The sequence below is a fragment of the Neoarius graeffei genome, chromosome 13, assembly GCF_027579695.1.
Source record: "Neoarius graeffei isolate fNeoGra1 chromosome 13, fNeoGra1.pri, whole genome shotgun sequence".
Lineage (NCBI taxonomy): Eukaryota > Metazoa > Chordata > Actinopteri > Siluriformes > Ariidae > Neoarius > Neoarius graeffei.
The window spans coordinates 5,656,857-5,684,434 of record NC_083581.1 but is presented as its reverse complement, the minus strand read 5'-3'; the positions used below and the strand labels follow the sequence as shown (position 1 = coordinate 5,684,434).

Here is a 27,578-nt window from a genome sequence, read left to right as displayed (position 1 = left end):
TTTAAAAGGATAAAGAGGTAATTTATTGGATGGATGGATGGATGGATGGATGGATGGATGGATGGATGGATGGATCTCATCTCATTATCTCTAGCCGCTCTATCCTGTTCTACAGGGTCGCAGGCAAGCTGGAGCCTATCCCAGCTGACTACGGGCGAAAGGCGGGGTACACCCTGGACAAGTCGCCAGGTCATCACAGGACTGACACATAGACACAGACAACCATTCACACTCACATTCACACCTACGGTCAATTTAGAGTCACCAGTTAACCTAACCTGCATGTCTTTGGACTGTGAGGGAAACCGGAGCACCCGGAGGAAACCCACGCGGACACGGGGAGAACATGCAAACTCCGCACAGAAAGGCCCTCGCCGGCCACGGGGCTCGAACCCGGACCTTCTTGCTGTGAGGTGACAGCGCTAACCACTACACCACCGTGCCGCCCTGGATGGATGAAATAGCTAATTATCTGAAAGGATAAACAGGTAATTTGTTGGATGAATGGAATAGCTAATTTTCTGAAAGGATAAATTTATGGCATGGATGGATGGACTAATCATTTGAAAGGATAAACAGGTAATTTGTAGGATGGATGGAATAACTAATTATCTGAAAGGATAAACAATTTGTTGGATAGATGGATGGAATGGCTAATTATTTGAAAGGATAAACAGGTAATTTGTGGATGGATGGATTAGCTAATTTTCTGAAAGGATAAACAGGTAATTTATTGGATGGATGGATAGAATAACTAATTATCTGAAAGGATAAACAGGTAATTTATTGGATGGATGGAATAACTAATTATCTGAAAGGATAAACAATTTGTTGGATAGATGGATGGAATGGCTAATTATTTGAAAGGATAAACAGGTAATTTGTGGATGGATGGATTAGCTAATTTTCTGAAAGGATAAACAGGTAATTTATTGGATGGATGGATGGAATAACTAATTATCTGAAAGGATAAACAGGTAATTTATGGATGGATGGAATAACTAATTACCTGAAAGGATAAACAGGTAATTTATTGGATGATGGATGGAATAACTAATTATCTGAAAGGATAAACAGGTAATTTATTGGATGATGGATAGAATAACTAATTACCTGAAAGGATAAACAGGTAATTTATTGGATGATGGATGGACTAACTAATTATCTGAAAGGATAAACAGGTAATTTATTGGATGGATGGATGGATGGATGGATGGATGGAATAACTAATTATCTGAAAGGATAAACAGGTAATTTATTGGATGGATGGATGGATGGATGGTGCTAAGTGCAGCTGATGTATCTGCAGTTAACCTGGACCCAAAGAGAAAAGTCTCTTATTATTCATTTCAAATGCATTTGCTAATTCTCAGTGTAAACATCACAACTTTCACCTTTCTATATTCCCAAGCTGAGTGATTTCAATGTATCGATCTGACGACAGCAGTTTTAGTCACTTTCGGTAAAAGAAAATTCTGCATTGCTCATTCTCTAGTCGCTTTAGCTAACGGTGCTGGCGTAATGCCCGGATGAGAAGGCGATATCTGATTGGTTCCTGCGTTATAAAATACGGACGTGAACTCCAAAAGTAGATTTTTTTTAATTATATGACTTAAAAATATTTAAGTATTTGTTGGCTCAAAATACAGTATTACACCATAGAAGGGCTTTAATTCGAATACGTGTCCTAATGTCATTCAAAACGACTTCCGGTGTTGTTGATGACGCGATAAGGAGGTGGGCGTGACTGTTTAGATTAGCCGGTGAGCTAGCGACCTGGAGCAGCACAGCAGAGCTAACTTTCTAGAATGGGGTTTTCCTTTAATTATATTTTAGCTCTTTTGTATTTACGGTGTTTCTAACAGTGTAAAGGCGGTGTGTGTGAGAGAGAGAGACAGAGAGAGGATGGAGGACGACTTGGTGTGTGAGTATGACTCCACCTGGGACACCGAGAGTGACGGAGACGATTTGGGGACAGAGAATGCTACACGGCGCGCGTGCCTGGACAAAAATAAAAAAGCAAAGGCTGGCTTTGTATGTTCTACTTCCGTTTCTTTTTATTATTATTATTATTATTATTATTTGTGTGTGCGCGCGCGCCTGCATTAATAAACTGGAGCATCGTCGTCGTTGTTGTACATTCTTCCCACCTGTATTCCGAGACGTCCCGCCTTCTGTGTTGTGATTGGCTACTACATCCTGGCACTGTGGTCTGATTGGTCCCTGTTTAATCTCTTGCTGGAGGCAGGACACTTTAAGCCAATCATAGAACAAGCTCTGGGAAATGTCGGAAAACGAGTAGGAAATGAAAAAAAGCCACTTATTTTATCCTATCTAACCGTCGTGGAGGATTTTATCTGCGTTTTAATGAAATATGGCGTAAATAAGGCGGATTCATTTTATTTATTTATTATACATAACGTGTATATTAAACTGAGTTGAATTGATTTTCACATGATTGGATGACGGTAGTAATGCAGACTGTCGCAGTTGCAGCATGCGTGATTTAAAGGCTGCAGCGATACAAAGGATCGATTTATCGATACGATACCGATATCAGAGATTAAAACATCGTTCGATACACATCCTGAGGATTTCACAAGTCAGACTTGTAACTGAAAGCGTCACGTTTTTACATTACCCACATTCACACTATAATATAAATAATTGGCTCAGATTGTATGCTAAATTCTGTCCAGGTTTTCAGTCTAATACTGTAAACATCAGACATTCACTCACTGAAAGCCATCTGTTTGGGGAAAGGGGCTAGAGATGATCCGTAGCCTATCCTGGGAACACTGAGTTTGAGGCAGGAATACACCCGGGACACCACACACACCCCTAGCTTAGCAATCCACCTACTAGTGTGTTTTGCAGGGATGAAAGTCTTCCGGATTTATCCGGATATTTGACAAAACTCTTGAAAATCTCCGGTTTTCCGAATGGAGAAATTTATTTTTTCAGATTTTTCACGTTCCTAGACGTGGCGTAATACTTCACGTTGTCCTTGCATGGGCGCGGTCCTTAACTAGCCCAAACATAGTTCATTGAGGTGTTCTTTGTCAATGGCGCGCGCACCTTCAGGTGCACGTGCTAAGCCATGCAGGACTGACACCGTTCTGCGCAAGCACAACACAATCACGCTAGAAAGCATGTTCAAGCTGCCAGTGTAGCTGCAGTCTTTTTTAATTGCAAATTACAAGTATTTTCTCTTGTGTTAATAATTCGCCATGTCAAAACAAGCAAAACTTTCCTCCTTCTTTCGATGTGAAGAGAGGTAAGCAATTTATTATATTTTTTTCCCATCAAAGTTGCATTTTGTGGATTTGAAGCAAGTTTTGGTGCCGTTTCTAGAACACAACATCAAGAAAACGTGGAAGAAACAGCAATAATGGAAGAGCCGGTTTCTAAGCTACCTAAAACTAGCAATGGTAATTATTGTTACCTCCGCCAAGGAGGTTATGTTTTCGGTAGCGTTGGTTTGTTTGCGTGTTGGTTTGTCTGTTAGCAACATTATGGAAAAAGTTATGAACGGATTGCTCTGAAATTTTTTCCAGAGGTGTGACTGGGCACAAGTAACAATCCATTAAATTGTGGTGGTGATCCGGATCGCCTTCTGGATCCCGGATTTTTTTAAAGGATTCTTGGCGGAGGTCTGCGCTCTCCGAGTGCTTTTCTAGTTTGTTACATAATGGCTGCCAGTCGGTGTGTGACGACCCCCCCCCCCCCCCCTGAAAATCCTAGCTACGCCCCTGATTTACATGAGAAATTTGGTGTTCATTGGTGTGTTTAAATTTACAGACAATATGAACTAATGTAAACAATTGGCTTCAGCTCGCATAAATATGAATTGGAAATGTTTAGTTCACTTTAGCTTCTGCAAACGCACAACTCTGATAAACGAGGCTCAATGTCCCCAACATTGAAACCTGAAAGCTTTAGAAACTCTAATACCCTGTCCACACTAGGGATTTTGTACTGATACGATACTACTTTCGTACCGCAACACCTGTCCACACTAGCAACTATACCGGTACTGTAGCGGTATAACTGTATCGGTATGAAACCCACAAATGTATGGGTTTTGTATCGGTACTGTAGCGCTTCGCTGTAGTGTGGACAGACGAAGCGACTCTGTATCGATACAAATAGAATGCGCAAAATCACACCTCAATCGACGTCTTCGCTGAATAAAATAGTGAAGAACGGAGATTCGTTTTCTTTGTTTCTTTCTCAACTGCCTCGCGCGTTTTATACAATTCGACTGATTAAATGATGACCAGAAATACAGACTGTACATTGACAACAAAAAGCACACGCACGTTGTTTCATCTGCCATATTCTCGGAAGGAAGTTACTCGGTAACCACGGAAACATTTCGCGCACGTGCATTTCAACTACCGTGAAAGAAAACCGCAAACATTTCTTGCTAGTGTGGACAGATGCACTAAACTGTACCGGTATAGAGATCTTGCAATCACGTGACCGGAAAGTACACAGCCGCCATCTTGTCGGTAAAAAACACCGCTGAATACTGCTGCACTCGTGTATAAAATGGATAAATTTCAACCGACGGACTACACGGCTCATTTTTCTAATGAACAGGTAACTAGATATATGTCTAAAATAAACGACCTACAGATTAGTGACCCTTATGGCTTACCGGATGTAGTTTTCACGACCGTGTCGGTGGATATGGAACTGCCAGAGGTGGAATACCCAGACGTGTATAATTACCTCATCAACTTTCCCTCGCTGTTCAGTGGTGAAGCACTGCGTGCTTATAAATCTCTGCACAGTTATCTTTACAGAAATTCATGTGACCCCTAAAAGTGTAAAATAATTTTATATCTAGAGACTACATTGATTGTCACACCACTAAAGACCCAATCCACCCCCCCGCCCCAAGCCTTTTCTCAGGTTCCCACTTCCCGGAATTTTTATTAGAGCAAGTCATAAATGTTGCGAATAACCACATGGATATACTGAAATAAATACATGGTGAGCCTGAGATGAAATGGTCACTGCACAGGCGCCAGTGATTGTTCTTTCCAGTCGGTTCCCATGCCTTGTTCTTGTTGTTTGCATCGGCCCGGCCGATAGCAGCAATCCACTTTGCACGCCTGTCAGGGTCCCGTGGCAACCTATGAAACTTTCTTCCCGATTTCTGACCTCTCCTGTTGTGGCATTTATATGCCATACAACTCTCCGGCATTGTGGCACGGTAATATTTGAAGATTTGGGCGAAAAAAAAAAACAAAGTCAGTGTTGGAAAGACGGCGGAAATATGGCATTTGACCGACAAAATGGCGACTGCTTGCAATCTGGAGCGGATGTGACGTCACGTGCAAGATCTCCATACTTCGTATCGATACAGTTATACCACTATCGTACCGGTGTGTGTATATATGTGAACACAGGTTAACAGACCTTTACTTTTTAACAGTACTGTTTTGGGATTTTGCTGAGTTTACCTTCAACTGTCTGATTTTTTTTCCAAGTAATGAACTGTGTAGCAGGAAAATCACCGCGCTTTCTAAACGCACTCCTGAAAATTGCTCATTAACTAGGGGAATTAAATTTGATATTTTTATGTTAATCATTAATGTACATGAAAGAAAAAGGCTTAACTTGTTTTAGTGAAAATAAGTACTAGAATGCAGGGTTTTTCGTGTTATTAAAATATTTTCGGGGGCGTTGCCCGCCCGCCCCAATCTTTCAAAAGTTCAGGGTTTTTTTTTTTTTCTTCTTTGCTCCACTTTCATCTCTCGTTTTGGGAAGAAACCCACACGGACGATGACCCAAGCTCAGGATTGAACCAGGAACCCTAGGCATGGACGAAAGGTTAGAGAGGCAGCTTTGAGACCAAAATGTTGCTGGTTTGATTCCCTGGATAAGCAGGAATGTCTGACGTGCCCCTGAGCTCCCTGGGCTGCCCAATGTCAGGGTCGTGTTGTACGCCACTCAGCACAAGAGCGTCTTCTAAATCCCTGTAATGTAAACCCCACCCACTGTACTTTGCTTAAAAGTGGTAGTGAACGTGGTGTTGGCTCGTTAAGTGTAGATAAACTGGAGTACAGAATGACTGAACTGTTGGTTTTTCATGCTTTGAATACGCCCCCCCCCCCCCCCCCCAACATGACCTAGTTTTCAGAATCTATCTTTAGATATTTGTGCAATCCTAATCAGCTCTGTGATATAATTACATATTTGACACACCAGTTCATATCCCTGTCCCCGTTTTCCATTTGGAAGGAGGCTGCTGGTAATTTTGGACAGCAGCTTTTGTCCCTTGACCCAAAATCTGTCTGATTTGGAAGGCTGTATAAAGACAGCTGGCTTCCAGGCTGAGTTTTGAAGGCATTGTTTCCTTTGCTTCCTACTGGAGGAAGTCAGATTTTTTAAATACAACCCCAATTCCAAAAAAGTTGGGACAAAGTACAAATTGTAAATAAAAATGGAATGCAATGATGTGGAAGTTTCAAAATTCCATATTTTATTCAGAATAGAACATAGATGACATATCAAATGTTTAAACTGAGAAAATGTATCATTTAAAGAGAAAAATTAGGTGATTTTAAATTTCATGACAACAACACATCTCAAAAAAGTTGGGACAAGGCCATGTTTCCCACTGTGAGACATCCCCTTTTCTCTTTACAACAGTCTGTAAACGTCTGGGGACTGAGGAGACAAGTTGCTCAAGTTTAGGGATAGGAATGTTAACCCATTCTTGTCTAATGTAGGATTCTAGTTGCTCAACTGTCTTAGGTCTTTTTTGTCGTATCTTCCGTTTTATGATGCGCCAAATGTTTTCTATGGGTGAAAGATCTGGACTGCAGGCTGGCCAGTTCAGTACCCGGACCCTTCTTCTACGCAGCCATGATGCTGTAATTGATGCAGTATGTGGTTTGGCATTGTCATGTTGGAAAATGCAAGGTCTTCCCTGAAAGAGACGTCGTCTGGATGGGAGCATATGTTGCTCTAGAACCTGGATATACCTTTCAGCATTGATGGTGTCTTTCCAGATGTGTAAGCTGCCCATGCCACACGCACTAATGCAACCCCATACCATCAGAGATGCAGGCTTCTGAACTGAGCGCTGATAACAACTCGGGTCGTCCTTCTCCTCTTTAGTCCGAATGACACGGCGTCCCTGATTTCCATAAAGAACTTCAAATTTTGATTCGTCTGACCACAGAACAGTTTTCCACTTTGCCACAGTCCATTTTAAATGAGCCTTGGCCCAGAGAAGACGTCTGCGCTTCTGGATCATGTTTAGATACGGCTTCTTCTTTGAACTATAGAGTTTTAGCTGGCAACGGTGGATGGCACGGTGAATTGTGTTCACAGATAATGTTCTCTGGAAATATTCCTGAGCCCATTTTGTGATTTCCAATACAGAAGCATGCCTGTATGTGATGCAGTGCCGTCTAAGGGCCCGAAGATCACGGGCACCCGGTATGGTTTTCCGGCCTTGACCCTTACGCACAGAGATTCTTCCAGATTCTCTGAATCTTTTGATGATATTATGCACTGTAGATGATGATGTGTTCAAACTCTTTGCAATTTTACACTGTCGAACTCCTTTCTGATATTGTTCCACTATTTGTCGGCGCAGAATTAGGGGGATTGGTGATCCTCTTCCCCATCTTTACTTCTGAGAGCCGCTGCCACTCCAAGATGCTCTTTTTATACCCAGTCATGTTAATGACCTATTGCCAACTGACCTAATGAGTTGCAATTTGGTCCTCCAGCTGTTCCTTTTTTGTACCTTTAACTTTTCCAGCCTCTTATTGCCCCTGTCCCAACTTTTTTGAGATGTGTTGCTGTCATGAAATTTCAAATGAGCCAATATTTGGCATGAAATTTCAAAATGTCTCACTTTCGACATTTGATATGTTGTCTATGTTCTATTGTGAATACAATATCAGTTTTTGAGATTTGTAAATTATTGCATTCCGTTTTTATTTACAATTTGTACTTTGTCCCAACTTTTTTGGAATTGGGGTTGTATTTTATTTTTTTGGTAGTCATGTCATAAACCATAATGATAAAAGGTAAGGAAATTTTATACACACACTGTACACTCACCGTCCGCTTTATTAGAGACTTGATCTTGATTCGAAGATTCCTCGCGTGTGTGTGTATCTCAACATGTCACGATCTAACCTGGTCATCCTGTTGGCGTGAATGCAGCGGCTCATCCTGACCTCGTTAAGTTTCTTTGTCCTGTTTTTAATTATTTGAGGCAATTAATTGCTTTTTCTTCCCCTCTCACAGTGGTCCAATTCGTCCTCGAGAAACCTCCGTGCCGCAAAAGACATGCAGAACTACAGACACGGCTATCCAGTGAGTACGTTTATTACTCAGCTGTAAACTGATGTTGCAGCCGTTGCCACAGAAAGTAAAGGCCCAGGGTTTGAACAGGAACAGTGTAAGATGACGGGTTGGTTGGTTGGATGGTGGAGGTTGACGGTATGGGCAGACCTTTTATTTTCAACATCAGAGGTGTCTACAAGTGCCAGCGACTGGTGGTTTTCTCTGCCTACACAGACGGTCTGCGCTGGCTACTCGATCCCAGAAAAAATAAAAACGTGCTTTTCAAGGTTCAAGCGGGGTTTTTTTTTCTTTTAATATATAAATATTGCTTCCGCTGCCTATAATTTGCTGCAAATCCAATTATTTCACCAAAAAGTCCCCTGTGTCCGAAATCACTCACTATATAGTGGACTATAGAGCGAGTTCACCATTTTGTAGTGTTGGCCGAATGTATAGAGGATGTGCGGTCATGTGACCCACACGTGTGTACTCTGCCATATTGGATGGCATCAGGATTGTTTACCTTGCGCGAGCGTAATTGATCCAGGCAGTAATCCCCAAGAAAATTCGGAAAATACCCCATCTACATTGTGCGATAACTTGTCTAAGTTGTTCAGCATCTTGAAGGTGACGTGAGGCAGCGTTGCGTGGAAAAGCGTTCCAGGTTGGGGATTGCAGATCCGTACAACTTGCCGCAATCCTTGTTCAGGGAAATTCGGAGCTGCGGTGCCGGCGATTTGCCCGATCTAGCCTACCACGACATTTTAGAATTTTCTTGTTAATCGTGAATCGTGTTACACTGGCAAAGCCCTCAAAGCTTACAAGAGCCTGGAAGCTTATAAATATTTTGTTGCGGGATGGGTATCCCAACTATACCTCTGGAAGGTTCCGAAGAAGAATGTCTACTTGATAACCTCACGGGTAAGTGGCATTAAGACGTTTATCATAAAGAGACTATGCAGGACGTTTTATCGTAAGAATGTTCGAAATCTAAACTGCGCTCCAGATAATGACAGGGTTGTAAATATGTATGTTTTTGTCTGAAAAACAGTAAATCAGAAAGCTGCACACGTTTGCGCGGAAGCTGCGCAAATGTACGCAGCTTTCTGATTTACTGTTTTCTGTTCATACTTATACTTCCTGTTTCATGGACTGTAATGGCATTTGCTCATTTAGTAATTTTAATACAGAATTTACTCTGATGAAATTATTCAGACACTCCAACGCCCCCCCTAAAAAAAAAAAAATCGGATCTGCACAATTCAGCCTTGAAAAAGGCGGCATCTGCCATTTGCATCCCTGTTTAAACTCATAGGTTAACCGACTTTAACCGGCTAATGAGGCTCGGTGGTCGGTCAAGATTTTTTTTTTTTTTTTAGTTTTCGCCATCCCTACTATGGATTGGCCTTTCAAAGGCATATATGAGCCAAAAAGATAAAACATTGTCATAGATTAGGCCAGGGTAGTAGGGCTAGGCATAGCCATTTTAAACGTTAGAGATCAAGCGGGCTGACGGCCACAAACACTGTTCTGTCTAGTTTCTAAGTATGCAGTTATCATTCAATCCGAAAATCAACTTAACAGATGTACTAGGAGTACTGAATTAGAAGATTACACCTACCTGATATGAAGTGTTCACTACAAATTCGGCTGGTAGAACTGGGGTTCCAGTTTTCTCTTCGCACAGCGGACACCCATTTTGCGCGTCTCTCCTCGTCTGCGGGGAATCTATAAAATGACAGGCCCTCCTTTTGGCCCTGTCTATTGGTACAACCAAATGCTGAACAAGATATAACCATTCTTGAAAGATCTCCTCCCACACACTTGATAATTAGAACGGGTTCGTCTAAGTTCGATGCGCGGCCATGCGGTCCAAGATGGCAGATAAACATCATGTGACCTCACATGCACGCTCTCTATAGTGAGAATTATTACACCCTATATAGTGCACTCAAAGTATCCCACAATACACAGTGAAAAGTAGTGTACTACCGATGGGCACTAACCAAGCAATGTATACCATCATGCACTGCGGTCACGCTGAAAGAGGAAAAAAAGTGTGTTGGGGTGAATAAACAGACGAAGAAACGCATTATAAACAGACATTCAAGTACAATTAAAAATAGTAAGAGAATAAAAAAGCTAAAATACAATAAGACAGATAAAATGCAAGAATAAAAGTGATGGTGCAGAGCGAGGAATTAATTAAAAGCCTCATTTGATTTAATAAAACGCAGCGGCGAAAAAGAAAGTAAGTGTTCAGCCTTGATTTAAAAGAACTGAAAGATGCAGCGGATACAAAGTACTTTGCGTTTATTAAATGTGGGAAATGCGCTCGGTATAATATGTATTTATTATTTTTGAAAACCCACCAGCCGACTGATCCGGCACGTTTTAATTGCGCGACAGTGATGACGTAAACAACAGCACGGCAGAGTAGTGTCCCAAAGTGTTTTTTACCAATGATCTCACTATATAGAATTCCCTCGATAGCGAGTAGTGAATGAGTGAGTGATTTCGGGCACAGCACACAACTTTCCCGAACTCCGACCTTTCCCACGATTCATTGCTGCGTCATAGCAGAAGCCGGAATCTTTCTCCCGCTCCACTGTGTTCATGTTTGTAGCTAACGCTAACTGCTAGGTAGTTAAGCTCAAAGATGGTTACACGGGTCCGGTTTTCTGGCACGCTCTGGCGATAATACGATCAAAGTGCCCCCTCCGTCTACCCTCACGGAACGGATAGACGACTGTCCTGACATCAGCTACGTTGTCGATTTTTATTTTATTCTTAGCGAGGGTGTTGATTGCGAGGAGCTAAGGAACTAGAAAAGCACAGAGACGGAGGCGTAGAATTATCTACACAGTCATAAAATGGTGTATAAAAGAGCGGACGAGTTTGTTCGCTTAAAGGCTGATGTTGCGCCTGTCCAGAGCAAAAAAAAAAAAGGAAGTCATGCAGCAGGTCGGCTATGTCAGAGCAGAGTGATTGGTTTACTAATAATGTAGTGTTTTATATATTGCAAGTCGCTTTGGATAAAAGCGTCTGCCAAATACCGTAACCATAAGCATCTAGATCTAATCTAATAGATCTCTACCAGCCGACTGTACCGTAATGTCTCTTGTATAGGCTCAAGAAGCAAAGCACAGGCTAACCATTTTAATGCAGATGCAAATGCTGTCAAACTTTCGAAACAATAAACATACAGTACCACACTTAAATAATTCCTTGTCGATGTATTTGCCCAAGCTCCTTCGACGACTTAACTCCCCTGATCATTCCAGATAGCAGATGGTATTTGTAGGCTATTTGTTTACACTCGTACTTCAGCACTGCTTGTTAGTCACGTTGAATAAAAACGTCAGCTAAGTGACTGTAATGTTCTGAATAATGTACAATATCTAAACAACAATTACATAGAATTAATGTTGTTGATTAATCCATTTCTGGGGGCACACGTTAAACACCGTGGGGTGTAGAGCTGTGGTCAAAAAATCGATCCACGATTCGATATCGATTCACGCGAAAAAAACACGATATCGATCCAACAACATGTGAATCGATTTCTTCCAGGTGCCTATAACACTATTTTCTCCAACGCGCAAGGGACTATTTTCTCCAACGCGCAAGGAGCACTATAAAAGCGGGTGCCGGTAAAACGAAACTTATAAAGAAAACAAGAAGATGGACAAAGCTGCCCGGTTAAAAACACCGCCGGGGATGAAGTCGGATGTGTGGAAACACTTCGGCTTCAAACGGTATGAGGACAGAGACGAACTGGACAAAACGAATGCAGTTTGCAAGTTGTGCCAAATAGAAGTAAAATATCTGGGCAATACCACCAATCTAAAGAAACCATTTATCCAGGCACCACCCCGAGACAGCTAGTGCTAAACCTGACGCGAAGCAGGCGGCACTTGAAAATGCATTTGGTGTGAAATTTCCCCCACAGTCTAAGCGTGCTATGAGCCTTACAGAGGGAGTCGGGATCTTTATTTGTAAAGACCTCCGCCCCTACAGCGTAGTCGAAAATGCTGGGTTTAGGCTACTAGTAAAGAGGTTAGAGCCACGCTACGTCTTGCCCAGCCGAAAACATCTAAGCGAGACAGTAATTTCTTGACTGATGAGCTTTTTTTTTTTTGTGTGTGTTCAGAAACCCAGACCTGGGTATGTTATTTAACTAGAAGAGGGCCACCAAATGTCATAGTTTGTTACACTCTGAGACGTATCAGTCAAACATAATTTCTTGACTGATGAGCTATTTTTTTTTGTGGTCAGAAACCCAGACCTGGGTATGTTATTTAACTAAAAGAGGGCCACCAAATGTCATAATTTTGATTTAGACTTCAAATAAAACCTGGATATGTTTCATTCCAAAATAAATAAGCTTTCTTTCAAACTTGAACTCTTGTCTCTCTGTGTGTCCCTCTTACACATACACAGATACAAGCACAAACAGACATGGAGCTGTTTGTCAATAGGGTCAGTTTTTATTTAAAAGTTTTAAAGTGACAATACAGCAATATGTACATGAATCGATATCGAATCGGATCGAATCGTGGATCGAATCGGATCGTGACCTAATGAATCGAAATCGAATCGATCCAGGAAATCCGGATCGATTCCCAGCCCTAGTGGGGTGGTGTTCAAGTCAAAAATGGTTTAAAATTGTGCGTGTGTGTGTTTGACTAGAGGAAATTTAAAGTGCATATTCTGGACCAGTTTTTTTTTTTTTAATGAAAGTCTGTCCCTTTACACACTCATCCAGAAGGGTAATTTTGCACAAGGCCATCTGTCTCATCTCATCTCATTATCTCTAGCCGCTTTATCCTTCTACAGGGTCGCAGGCAAGCTGGAGCCTATCCCAGCTGACTACGGGCGAAAGGCGGGGTTCACCCTGGACAAGTCGCCAGGTCATCACAGGGCTGACACGTAGACACAGACAACCATTCACACTCACATTCACACCTACGGTCAATTTAGAGTCACCAGTTAACCTAACCTGCATGTCTTTGGACTGTGGGGGAAACCGGAGCACCCGGAGGAAACCCACGCGGACACGGGGAGAACATGCAAACTCCGCACAGAAAGGCCCTCGCCGGCCCCGGGGCTCGAACCCAGGACCTTCTTGCTGTGAGGCGACAGCGCTAACCACTACACCACCGTGCCGCCCGGCCATCTGTCTACAGCAGAAAAAAATAAAATAACAAAACGCGTCTGGAAAAATCCCAAGAGAGTCTGGAGCCAGATTCGTGAGCTTTGCACGGTTTCAGTGCACAGCCTGTGTAGACCAAGCGCTCCCGTTTCTCTCTCATTGTCCGGTCTTTCGGGAGACGATGAGTACTAATCCCATCATGATTGGTGTTGCTGCACCCTCCTACGATACATCTGTTAACCATTTTAATAATTACGCGATAACGTTGAAGAAATTTGCAGAAAAGCACCGGGTCGTTTTCTCATAAACAAACCAGCGCTGATGTAGGATTCAGAGGGAGGCGTCCCGCACGCGACGTCACGAAAATCAACGTTCGCCGGGAAATCCAAATGCCAAGTTTTTTCAGAGGCGGACCAATTCACCTCAAATGGCCTGATTTCAACTGAATTTTTCTGGTATTGCGCAAGGTTAAAAAAAATTGCGCAAAATGTGACACATATTGTGACAGCCTAAGAATTCAGGGACACTGGCCCAAGTGGCGACCAAGCACTGAAGTTAATTTTTAGCCCTGCCATGTAGTTATGTTACAGAGCCAGGCAGCGTACTACAGACGGGAACTGAGAAAGCCAAGCGCACGCACACACACCTAGAGGGAAATTTCATACGTTTTGCAAGTCTTTTACAAGGAAATGGTTAGTAATTTATTCACCGAGAATGCACCAGAAGGCATGCAAATTTCAAAATTTTTTGAATTTGCCGCCACAAATTCCAGAACCACCTACTATTTATTTATTTATTTTAAGCCAGCTACTTCAGATTTTCTGGAGAGCCCTGAGTCCTATTGACAGTTACTGATGACTGCCAGTAGGCTCCATCTATAGGAGGACAGGCAGAGCCAGAAGAGCAAACAAACACGGGGGGGAGAGAGACCAGAAAGGGTGCACATTCATTGCGTTTACATGCACATCCAAATCGAGCTGCTGTCGGTAATCGAGCTAAGGGTCCCAGCAGGGGTGCCAGAGAAATCCAATCCTACATGCACACAAGGAAATCGAGCTATTGTGTGAGGTACATTGTGCACCCGAGCCACAGGTGGCGCTACACGCCCCATCGAGTTGGTACAGTTCCGGTTGTCGTCATGAAGAAGAGCTATTCAAGAGTGTAAACAAAGTTATCAGTTCCGTGTTTGTTCGTTCTCCCTGTTCCTCCTGACCTCTTCTGCTGCTCGCTACTACTACTACTACTGTTGTCATGCCGACCGAAGCTGTTGTGTTTCCCGCTTGTGGTCTCGTCACTCCCGGAAGGGGCAGTGCTGAAGTAAGCAGCTCGACTCCGTAGCTCGATAGGGTTTACATGCACCAAGTAGCTCGGCTGCAATCGCATAATCTAGGTCGCGTAGCTCGATTACGAGAAATCCAGTTCGGTTCGATTTCAGCCGAGCTAAGGTGTTTCCATGGCATTTAGAACTTCGATTTCAGTCGAGCTACGGCAGAAATTCAATTTTCTCTATGTGCATGTAAACGCACTGACTGATGCGTAACAACTGATCTCAGATCGTTAATCCAGATCAGCTCGCGCTTGGAATCCCAAATGGTTCTTCAGTTGATCTCTGGTGAAACCTTAAAGCTTTAATGACCTCAAAAGCCCTACTTTTCTATATTCAGTAACAGCAGCTCTGATGATAGTGCGGGTTTACAGTATATTAAATCGCTCGTTCTAATATGGTATCGTTTCTGTAGTAACCGCTCGTTCGGAGGGACTTGTGTGAAGGACGCCCCACACGATCCAAGACTAATTGTTCTTATTTGATCAAAAAAAAAGTAACCCCCTTTTTTCCATTATAATTTCTTGATGAGGGATTTGTTTTTTTTTTTTCTCTGAATAAGTTTTTCAATTAAAGGTTGGATTTTTTTTTTCTTCCAGTGTGAGATGAAGCAACTTCACCAAAAGGTGAATTTAACCCCCCCCCCTTTTTTTTAAACTAATCTTTATAAGGGGTGCCAATAATTGTGTAGGGCACTGTAGATAGTATCGGTTGTCGGAAATTGGACCTTTTTGTTATGAGTGCCAAAATCCCCTCATCACCCAGGCCCAATCCAACTGTAATAAATCTGAAAAATTAATTTGCATTTATTTATTTATTTATTTATTTTCCTCTCTTCTCTCCCCAGAACATCATCGATGAAGACTGTACAGAAGACAGGATGCCAAATTTAAAGTTCTATCTCAATGAAATAAAGTCGTCCCCTGATGGTGTGTGTGTCTTCTGCCTTGCTTTAATGGGATGAATAATAAGTATATTTAATAAGAGAATTCTTGAAACATTTATTCAGAAGCCACGTCTCATTTTTTTCGTCTCTGTGTTTCAGACGTGTCTATCGAGACGTTTCATAGCGAATGGAAATCGGATTATAAAAGACTTGAAAGAGTTCATTCATACATTCAGTGGTAAGAAGTGATCTATGTTAACCTTAATAGATTAGTGTTGAGATTTTAGATTTTTACACCGATCAGCTAGAACATTCAAACCACTGGCAGGTGAAGAAATGAATAACGTTGATTATCTCATTACAATGGCAGCCAGAGAGAGAACAGTCAGTTCTTGAAGTTGATGTGTCGGAAGCAGGAAAAATGGGCAAGCGTAAGGATCTGAGTGACTTTGACAAGGAAGGGCCAAATTGTGATCACTGGGTCTGAGCATCTCCAAAATGGCACATCTTGTGAGGTGTTCCCAGTGTGCAGTGGTTTGATTGATGGTCGTCCTTTAGAGTTGAAGATGACCATGACTTCAGTTTGGAAGGTGGTGGTTGGTGGGTACCGGCGGTGACCAATGAGGCCAATCCGGGCTTTGAAGGTACGCCCACATGTCAGGCACGTGTGGGTAGGTGCTGGTTCGAGCCTTCCGCGCAGCTCGTTTCTTCTGGGCCTCGATCTCCGCTGCACATGCGCCACTTGCTCACCATGCTGGACGATCCTGAGCAAGCGACCCCAAGGAGTTCTAGGGTTTTCAGGGACACTTTTTGAGATTGTCCTTGAAGCATTTCTAACGCTTGGCTTGGCACATACAACAGCGACTGTCTGGCATCCTGACAACATGGCCAGTCCATCTGGCTTGGGCTTTCTGCGGAAAAGTGTTAACACTGGGAAGTCCAGCCCATTTTAGGACCTCCATGTCCGGGATTTTGATATGAAAGACTTGGCGGAGGCAGGTCAAGTAGAAGTGATTGAGCTGCTTAGCATGGTCCGTCTCCGTTTCCAGACATTCTCACGAAGTGTCCTGAAAGCGGTGCTGGCCTTTGTGATCGTGTTGCTAGGGAAAGGGTGCTGGCCCTGGTAAACGAGTTTGTCGACTGCTTTAACGTTCTGCCCGTTCACTGTAATACGTGGTTCTTGGTAGAGCCTTCCAGTAGGGCTGTAACGATATGTAAATCGAAATCGCGATACGCAGAGCCACGATCCGTATCGCGATACAAGAAGGCAGAATCGCGGTACACCCTTTCAAACTTCTCCTCAGCCCAAAAACAGAGGCGCTTCCAAACTTCAATTTATGAATACTTTACTTTTTATTTAAATTACATTTTAAACTTACTTAAATTACTTTTTTTTTTATATCTATTAGTAAGTCGTTTTTTCGCCGACCTGCGGCAGTCTTCTGCGAGTCACGCAACGTCCACACTCGCCACTGGCAGAGCATTCATTTCTTTTAAGCGGTCGCCGTTCTGGTTGCGACGCAGGGAGCGAATCTGTAAACAAGCAGCTCATTGGCTGGCTAGGTGTGCCACAAGCCAATCACAATCACTTGACCGGAAAGGCATGCAGTGTTGCCAGATTGGGCAGGTTTAGGTGCTTTTTGGCTGGTTTTGAACATATTTTGGGGTGGAAAACGTTAGCAATATCTGGCAACACTGAAGGCATGTCTGCTTGGGCGGAAGCCTTCTGCGGCAGTTACGTTTTGACACGCGAGCAACGTTTCACCATAAAAATTCCGTAATTTCCATCTGTTTTCCGCGATCACAGAAAATCATTGGCCCTATGAGAGTGAGACAGTGAGAGAGCCCCCCCCCCCCCCCCCCCCCCCCCAAAAAAAATCTTAACGGATTTACACGATTTGGAAAAATGACTTTTTCAGAACTGAAAAAAACAGAGCTTCCAGCTCAACAGTATTATTTTGAGAAATAAAACAATCTTTGGATATACATTTGTTCATTTTTGCATACATATTACTCATTCTCTGCAGTGGTCTGAATTATTTGTTATTAAATAGTTAATGTAAGTAAGTAAATGTTAATAAGTCAAATTTACTACTTTAAAAAAAACATTTAAAAAAATCGTGGGCGTATCGAATCGTGGGTCAAAAATCGCGATACGAATCGAATCGTGAGTTGGGTGTATCGTTACAGCCCTACCTTCCAGGTACATTACCTCAGTCTTCTGGGTGCTTATGGTGGGACCAAGGTTGTCGCAGGCTTGTGAAAAACAGTCCATTTCGTGCTGCATCTTCTGCAGTGGTTAGTACCTACCAAAAGTGGTCCGAGGAAGGACAACCGGTGAACCAGTGACGGGGTCATGGGCGTCAAAGGCTTGCTGATTCGCATGGGGCACGAAGGCTAGCCCGTATGGTCCAATCCAGAAGAACAGAAGTGCTACTGGAGCAGAAACTACTGAAAAAGTGAATGCTGACACCTTTTGTTTTAGCCAGCATTAACTTTTTCAGCAGTTTGTGCTACAGTAGCTCTTCTGTGGCAAGCAAGAGCTGACTGTTCCCTTTCTTGCTGCTTAATCTATCCCAATGTTATTCACTTCTTCACCAGTCACTGGTTTTAACATTCTGGCTGATCGGTGCATGTTTACATCCTGCTGTAGGACAAACGCGTCTTAAATACATCGGGTTGATTCAGGATCTGTAGTTGTTGTAATAATTATAACCCGATGGTATACTTAACACAAGTCTGTCCTGTAGGTTGTTTCCTCTGCGTGAGCCGGGAGTGAATTACCTGGCTACAGAACTGACCAAGAAGGAAATCCAGGTGAGAATAAAGACCTGAAACATTCACATACAGCAGCAGTCTGACTCCATGGCTGAGCACTCCTTTCATTTCATCAGCAAGATATAATGATAAAGTGCAGTGGCTTGTGGGAAATCTATGGAATCAATTGTGTGCCAAAATGTTCATACAGTACTTTTGAAATATCAAACAAACGACAAATCAAAATACAAAAAAAGTCAATTTTTTTAGACTGGCAAAAAAATTATTCGTGTAATCGTGCAAAATATCAGTCTATTACTCTTCAGAAACCTTTTATTTTTGTTCCGCGTCTTTCTCAGTTTTGTTTGACGTAATTTATTTTGGTTGCGATTCCAGCTTTCTCGTTTGCGCTCCCTGACTTTTTGCTTGCAGTTTTGGCACAAACTTCCCGTGTGGGCGGGCTGTCCAGGAACGCATTCCCATTGGCTAACTTGTGTTTGACTGACAGCGACGCTCAGCCATTCCCTACTCGGATTCTGGCGGACTGTTTGACGAGTGACCGATCCATTGACGGTAAACAAGGATGGAGTGGACTTCAGTGGCGACTATGATACTGAATTTACACTTTGTTGAATTAATTCAGTATCATAGTCGCCGGGGCGGCACGGTGGTGTAGTGGTTAGCGCTGTCGCCTCACAGCAAGAAGGTCCTGGGTTCGAGCCCCGGGGCCGGCGAGGGCCTTTCTGTGTGGAGTTTGCATGTTCTCCCCGTGTCCGCGTGGGTTTCCTCCGGGTGCTCCGGTTTCCCCCACAGTCCAAAGACATGCAGGTTAGGTTAACTGGTGACTCTAAATTGAGCGTAGGTGTGAATGTGAGTGTGAATGGTTGTCTGTGTCTATGTGTCAGCCCTGTGATGACCTGGCGACTTGTCCAGGGTGTACCCCGCCTTTCGCCCGTAGTCAGCTGGGATAGGCTCCAGCTTGCCTGCGACCCTGTAGAAGGATAAAGCGGCTAGAGATAATGAGATGAGATCATAGTCGCCACTGAAGTCCACTCCATCCTTGTTTACCGTCAATGGATCGGTCACTCGTCAAACAGTCCGCCAGAATCCGAGTAGGGAATGGCTGAGCGGAGCTGTCAGTCAAACACAAGTTACCCAATGGGAATGCATTCCTGGACAGCCCACCCACACGTGAAGTTTGTGCCAAAACCGCAAGCAAAAAGTCAGGGAGCGCAAACGAGAAAGCTGGAATCGCAACCAAAATAAATTACGTCAAACAAAACTGAGAAAGACGCGGAACAAAAATAAAAGGTTTCTGAAGAGTAATAGACTGATATTTTGCACGATTACACGAATAATTTGTTTGCCAGTATAAAAAAATTGACTTTTTGATTTGTCGTTTTTGTTTGATATTTCAAAAGTATTGTAAACATTTTTGGCACAAAATTGATTCCATAGAAATCTGCCATACTGTTTGAATACGGTTATTAGAAAATAAGGATGCAGTGTCCACTGTAAAGCTTTGTTGCTTTTTATAGTGACTAAAGGTCTGAAGAGATGTTTCTCAGCATAGCTTGGCGTACGTCACATCGCTCAGGACAAACTCGCACAATCTCTGGCGTCACAATGCCGAGTGAATTTTTAAATTGTTCAAAAAGCCTGAGCTTTCGAGCTATAAACAAAAGAATCAGGAAAGGTAAGAGGAGGTCCACTTACGGTCTTGAGGCGCGCGAGAGTACGGGGTCGTCACTCATGTTTTTCATTTCTTAGTCCTCCACGCGTCTTCTATTGGGGGCTAGGGCACACACCCTCTTCTTCCACAGCCACGCCTTTGTAATGTGTGCAGAACGTGGTCGTGTTGAAATCTCCCTGGAAAAGATGTCGTTTTGAAGGCATTAATGCTCCATCACACAAGTTACCTTTGCCAAGGGCACTGACCCAACCCCATACCATGACACACCTTGGCTTTTGGACTTGATCCTTTTCGTCTTCAGAGCACACAGCGTTCATTTCATCCAAAATAAGACCTGGATACTGATTCGTCTGACCACAATAGACGTTCCTACTGTGTGATGGTCCATCTCCGATGCCTCCGAGCCCAGAGAAGTCGACGGTGCTACTTCTGGACACCGCTAACATCAATCAGGCTTCCTTTTTGCACATGTGATGCAGTTTTTCCTGTGTTGGGTTCGTTACTAGCCCTATTGTGGCCCTTTTCCACTACCCTTTCTCAGCTCACTTCAGCCCGACACGGCTCGCGTTTCGACTACCTCAGAGCAGCACGACTTGGCTCGCTTCAGCCCTACTCAGCACCCAAAACTCGCACGGTTTTGGAGTGGGGCTGAAGCGAGCCAAACCGAGCCGAGTGGGGCTAGGGGCGTGAGGAGACACTCCCCTGTGCACTGATTGGTGAGGAGGAGTGTCCTCACACGCCCCGCGAGCATGCTGGGATCTGTAAACCCGGAAGAAGAATAATTACGAATTATGAGAATTTCTGAAGCCTTATGCGCCTCGCCTCATCTATACGCTCTTGCCAGTATCTGTTGGCGTTGTCGGTGACAACAAGCCACAGCACCAAGACCAGCAACACTAACGACTCCATGTCCTCCATGTTTATTGTTTACTCTCCGGGTCGTGAGACTACCGCTTAAAAGCTCACTGATGTCACTGTTTGCGCCGCCTAACGACATCACGTGACGTCCACCCACTTTTGCTAACTCCACCCAATGTGTCCACCCACTTCCAGCCAGCACGGTTCAGCGCGGTTGTAGTCGAAATGCAACTCCAACAGCCCCACTCAGCCCGACTCAGCACGGCACGGCTCAGCCCGACTCGGCCGCATTGGTAGTGGAAAAGCGGCATTGGTCTCCCAGTGTTTTGGTTTCTGTTTTGTGTTTGTTTTTCGGCCAGCAGGGGGAGTTCTGGGGCTCTGATGACGTGACGTAATTAGGAGCCGGGTAAAACCTGGACCGTCCAGTCTGTGAGGGGGCTTGCTTGCTCGCCGTCACGCTTGCTGCGGCGCTGGTTGCGCTCCCCACTTTATTTTTATTTACCTTTTTGCACTACATTCCATTATGCTGATTACAGCATACAACAGTACAGTTTTTTACATTTACTGACTTCTGTATATAGTTCTTTAATGAATCTGTTTTTGCGTTTGAGATATCAGTGTGGTTTCCGCCCCTTTCTGTTGTGGCAGCCTTGAGCCAGGAAGTCATGACACGCAGTAAAGTTTTAACTGGTGTTTGTGGATGTAACTCCGTATCATAGCTTGATAAAGGTTTGCCAAAGTAATCCCAAGCCCATGAGGTTCTATCAGCTATAGATGAATGACGGTTCTTGATGCAGCAAGGGATCGAAGATCACAGGTGTTCAGATTAGGCTTGAGCCCTTTGCCTTTTATGCACTGAGATTTGTCCAGATTCCTTGAATGGTTTAATGATATTATGCACCGTCAAGGGTGAAATATCCAAATCCCTTCCTGTCTTTCTTTGAGGAACATTGTGGGTTTTTTTTTTTTTTTTTTAAATATTTCAGTAATTTTCTCATGCGTTTGTTGACAAACTGGAGATCCTCAGCTCATCTCTGCTCCTCAAACACCCGGCTTTTCCTGGAGACTGATTTTGTCCCAAATCATGATTGGTTACCTGTTGGCGTCACCTGTTTCAAATCGCATCATTATTTAATTGTTTTACCTCATTACGAGACCTAAATTTCCCCCGTCCCAACTTTTATTAGAACGTGATGCAGACCTGAAATACAGGAATGGATGTATATTAATAATTGAAATGAAGTTGACGAGAAAAACATGAAATATCTTGGGTTCGTTCTGATTACAATGAAATACAAGTCAGAGTTAGCCTGGCAAGCCAGACTAAATGTGAATATTTAGTCTGGCCTCGATCCGTAGACATTTCCGACGGGTGTGGGAGGAACAACCCGCTGTCTTTCAAACTGTCTGTGCGTATAGGCCAACGCTCTGACCAATCAGCGCAACAGTGACTGTGACGTAGTCAGAGCGACAGAAAGCAGTGGGGGAGACCTTGAAATAAATAATTTTTCAAAATGCGTATTAATTAATAAACAGGTTCTAGATATTAAGAAGTTTGGAGATAATGACCACAAGTTTGGAGTCTGTACCACATACTTAACATACACTCTTATTTTTTTCAAGGGTTTGCTTAAACTGTTTTTGAGAGTTTTTATTTAGTGGTGTTTGGTGAAATAATTTCCCTTAAATTTAAAATAACGGGAAAATAAGAAACAATCAAAAAGTAATGTTTCAAAGCTGTTTATTAATTCTTCGTACTGCACAAACTAGCCCCATCCTTTTGGCTACGAGCGGAGCCAGCTGGTAGATCAGACTTTTGCCATAGCCGGTCGGCAAAACAGCGAAAACGTCCTTCTTGAAAAGGAATGAGCAGAGAGCCTCTTCCTGCTCATGTTTCAACGAAAACTCCAAGTCTAATTCTTCTAAAACTGATTCCAAAGCGGAGTCAAACGCGCGCTGTTCACTAGCCGTAGCCATCTTTCCTGCTGCACTTTCTCCAGCGTCGCGCAGCTTTGTCATCACTCCTGCAAAAGCCCGCCCAAAGAATCCAAACAAAAACCTTGCGTTGTGATTGGTGGGCACGATTTGATGCCCGGCGTGTTTTTGTTTGTGTTGCGAGGCTAGACCCACTCGCTAGGCAAAAATATTTTTGGCCGCTAGGCGGGTGGGTCTAGTTTACTAGGCTAAGTCAGAGTACATTTTAGAAATCACGGCCTTTTTTTTTTTTTTTTTAAATATACATAATATTATTTGCATTTTCCATACCGTCCCAACTTTTTCTGATTTGGGGTTGTGAATTATTATTTGTGCTTTTTTTCATTCTGAGATAAATGTCACAACCAAACTCGCATGGGAAATATGAGAATATTGAGAAAATTGCACTAATGGTGTTCTGACTAATAGTCGTACTTTAGGATCCAGCTATAAGCGGCGTATAATGCTTTGTAGTGTGTGTGTATATACTGTAAGTGCGTGTCTGATTTCTCTGCAGGCATTTCGAGAGAGCGACGAGGCAAAAAGGCGTCTGGTTGATTCCTACGAGCTCATGCTGGGTTTTTATGGCATCCAGCTGACGGACAGAGAAACGGGCGAGGTGAGACGCGCCGAGAACTGGAGGGAACGCTTCACTAATTTGGAGCGGTGAGTCACACAGTGAACAAACACAGGAACAGGAAGCTGTATTTATAGCTAACAAGTGAGCTTGCATTCATATCTCTAAATATTTAATGATTCATGTTTAGAAAAAAACAAACTTAGCCCTGGAGTGACATGACTTTTTCTTCAATGTTTTTTTTTTTTTTTCACCTTTTCTAAAAAGTGTAATGATGAATTTGCGCTGATTTATTATATGATCATTTTCATTACGGAGTTTAAGGAGCTAGCAGTTCTTATGTAATATTCAGTCATGAAGCAGATGTGAATCTGGAACGTGCGTTAAACTGAGCCGCTTATAAATATTGGCACTTGTAAATCATCTCTGGGACTTGGCGAGGCCCCGCCCACATATCTGAGCATCATAAAGAAGCTCGCTTTAAGACAAGGAAATGAATCCCATGGCATTTGTTACTAAATGCAGAATTCTCAATAAATTGTTGGCAGGTCGCTGTGGTATAAGAGGAATAACAGTTTGTGACGTACTGCTACAAAAAATTAATCCACTTGGATGAAAGTAACTCTGCATCATGACATGGAGTGTTATTCCTTACTATTCTATCCACGCTCACTGGATATGAGCAGTCGCGCGCTCTGATCAGCTATTCTACTACTAGGATATCAGCTCATACACGGTGAGTAGAGAAAAACAAAATGGCAGAACGTGTTGCTGAAGCAAGCAAGGATGAAATAAAAGCTCAACAACAAAACCCCCCCCAAAAAAAATGGAATGAAAGTATTTGATGGTAAGAACGTAGCTCCTCCCCCCCGAAGAATTATCGCATTTTTCACAAATTGCTCCTGTCATTTCGCCGGTTTGTTTACATTCTAAGCGGAAATGATTTTGTATAAAGTTTTTATTCATCGACTTTGCAAAAAATAAGCGTGATCTTTTTCTCCAAATCCAGTGAATGTGGATAGAATAAAAGTCATTCCACTCAATCTCGTCATACGTGGCTTAAAACCGCTATTGGCTCACGTACGACTCGATTTCGTGGAATAACCGACCTGTCCATCAGGTCGTAATCCGTAGTGCCACTTTTTCAGTCTGTCTTTGTGATCTGAATGTCAGCTGGAGTCAGTTAGTGGATTTGACGTGTCCTTTCAGGAACATGCACAACAACCTGCGGATCACGCGCATCCTGAAGAGCCTGGGCGAGCTCGGCTTCGAGCATTACCAAGCCCCGCTCGTGCACTTCTTCCTGGAGGAGACGCTGGTCAAGAAGAACCTGAGCAGCGTCAAGCGCAGCGTGCTCGACTATTTCTTGTTCGCCGTGCGCAACAAGCGCAAACGCCGCGAGCTGATCAGCTACGCCTTCCAGCACTTCGAGCCCAAAGACAAATTCGTGTGGTGCCCGAGAAGAATCCAGAAACGCTTCAAGAAGAAAGCGGAGGCAAAGAGGCAGGACTCGCCGTGTAAAAACAAGAGGGATGGAGAGAAACGAGACGAAGATGAGTCGATACGCTACGAAGGTTCGTCGGTTGACCCAGAACCGAGAGATGAAGGTTCTTCAGTGGATCCGTTACCTCTGAACAACGGCAACCACATCAATAACGGAGAGATGGACCTCTCGGGGAGTGAAACGAGCACCGTTAAAAGCGATGAAGAAGAAAATCCGAGTAAGCCAGCTGAGAACATGGCGTCTACTAAATCGGATCAGGACATGACCCCGGTCAAGAACGAAGAACCACCCAAGAACATTTCATCATCTCAGAAAGGAACAAGCCTGGGTAAGCAAGTCTCAGAAAGCCCCAAACACAGCTTAAAGTCCTCACCGCGGTCCGAACGGGCGGGAAAACTCGCCAGAACCAAGGATAATATCAGTTTAGGGATTTCTGATCATATCAGATCTTCAGGAGAAACATTTCCACCAAGCTCGCAGGAGAAACTTGTTCAGTTGGACACAAAAAACGGAGACAAAGCAAACGGCATGGACACGGGTGAGCTCATGGACACCGAGCCCAGTGGTGGGGATTCTTAAAACTTTGGATGACTTAGTATGTAGATAGGGACAATTTTGGAGGGGAAAAAACCCCACACACAAGAATGAATGTGATGGACTCGTATCAGAATCTAAAAATGTGAAATCTATTTCTTTGAAGACGGATGAATTTAATCATCTGTCGCAGTAAAAGCTGTAAATGTCATTCTCAGAAAAGCAAGACTACCTGTATATGGCGACTTTATCTTCGCTTAACTGTTCCTAAGTATTTTTTTTTTTGCTTGTTTTTGTTCTAATTAAATTATTCCGGTTTGGGCACGCGATTACAGCCGAAGGAACATGCGTGTTAATGATCACCGTTTATAATTCGCACTTTTCTTTTTGGGATCGTGATGAAGGAAGTCAGAATTGGAATCGAAATATTGATTCTGATGTATAACAAATTTTAAAAAAATGCACATGGAATGAACTTGACGATGATTTCATAATTGATTCGGCCCATTGAACTCTGATTCAGGATCATCTTTTATTATTCTTACTACTGCAACATCTTAATCCTCAGACAAAGATGTACAGTCCAACATGGGACGATATTGGACAGGTTTTCGGACAAAGATTTTAATCAATTTTCTCCTAACGTGAGGTGCAGATCGACGGTAAAACACTTCATGTAGAAGTCTCGGAGGTGGCGAAAGTCAGTTTGAATCAAATATACACTTGGTAGCCACTTTATTATTGCTATTGTTATGCTATACTAATAGTGGTTGCTGTCAGGTGACTTGGAAGGCAACTGAAGTCCAGTGAACTCATGGAACCATCTCGAGATGTGATTTTGATTTGGTATTATCACACAAAGACATGTTCCACGAAAGCATTCCCCACGCTATTACGCCACCCCCACCAGCCTGAACTGTTGACCGAATTGCTGCTAATGCAAGATTCTGATCAGATGGCCGTTTTCTTTTCGTCTCCTACCATCCAGTTTTGGCGAGTCTGTGCGAGATGGTTTCCTGTTCTTGGAGGCCAGGAATGGAACCTGATATGGTCTTTTTTGCTGTTGCTGACTATCCACCTTGAGGTTTGGCGTGCCATGCTTTTTCTGCTCACCACGGTTGTAAAAGGTGGTTGTTTGAGATACCGTAGCCTGGAACTTGTTTGGCCATTCTCCTCTGACCTTTCGAATCAATAAGCCATTTCCAAACAAAACCGCTCATTGGACGTTTTTGGTTTTCGGACCACTCTGTATAAACTGTATGGGTTGTGTCCCAGAAGATTTAGTAGTTTCTGAAATTCTCAACCAATGAAATCAGAGATTGAATACTAACTGAACCACTTGACCTCCTGATTTTATGAGCACCGTACTGTATATGGACATGCTCCTAATAAAGTGGCTAGTGAGAGTATACCGTGGTTAAAAATGTTCAAGTTTACAAAGTTGAATTCTATTTTGATAGTTTGCGTCCAATAAAAGAGAATCACAAATATTTCCTGATTCACTTAAAGCCTTTTATCTTCTCGTTTTAGAAAATTTCAGGACTCACTGCTTGAATTTTTACCAAAAATGTTGAAATGTACGGTACGTAATCCTGACTGGCGGTGAAACAAGATCAGGAAGATTGAGCTTTGATCTTTCTCATCTCTTTATGGACTGAAGATATGGATGACGGAGTGTTCAAGGACTTTGGGAAACATCCCACGATTGTGAATGCAGCCTGTTGACCTGTTTTTGAATGTACTATTTTTAGTTGATTTGTTTTGTCTGTTTCAAATTGGAGGAAAATAAAAAAAATCAACATGCTGATTTGCAGTATTTCCTGTGGTGGTATTTAAAATAATCTGAATCTCCTGGTATAAAGGATCCACTACTTCTTTTAAAAAAAAAAATCCAATAAATGAATCAACATTAAGAATCATCTCATCTCATCTGTAGCCGCTTTATCCTGTTCTACAGGGTCGCAGGCGAGCTGGAGCCTATCCCAGCTGACTAC

At 43.0% G+C, this 27,578-nt stretch overlaps 1 protein-coding gene across 1 annotated transcript; it reads left to right on the top strand.

Moving 5' to 3' along the window:
- Nucleotides 1-1,755: 1,755 nt before the first annotated feature.
- Nucleotides 1,756-27,377, top strand: ogfr (opioid growth factor receptor). Its single transcript, XM_060936712.1, has 7 exons — nt 1,756-2,034; nt 8,284-8,352; nt 15,649-15,730; nt 15,847-15,925; nt 18,438-18,504; nt 23,487-23,635; nt 24,756-27,377. The coding sequence occupies exons 1-7, from the start codon at nt 1,906-1,908 to the stop codon at nt 25,627-25,629; spliced, it is 1,449 nt and encodes a 482-aa protein (XP_060792695.1). The 5' UTR covers nt 1,756-1,905; the 3' UTR covers nt 25,630-27,377.
- Nucleotides 27,378-27,578: the final 201 nt, after the last annotated feature.

What these genes read in the sequence shown, in the direction of transcription:
- ogfr (XM_060936712.1), top strand. Translation starts at nt 1,906, where the DNA reads ATGGAGGACGACTTGGTGTGTGAGTATGACTCCACCTGGGACACCGAG. An exon ending in ACTACAGACACGGCTATCCA is followed by an intron (nt 8,353 to 15,648) that starts GTGAGTACGTTT and finishes TTCTCTCCCCAG; the next exon opens with AACATCATCGATGAAGACTG. An exon ending in GTTCATTCATACATTCAGTG is followed by an intron (nt 15,926 to 18,437) that starts GTAAGAAGTGAT and finishes TCTGTCCTGTAG; the next exon opens with GTTGTTTCCTCTGCGTGAGC.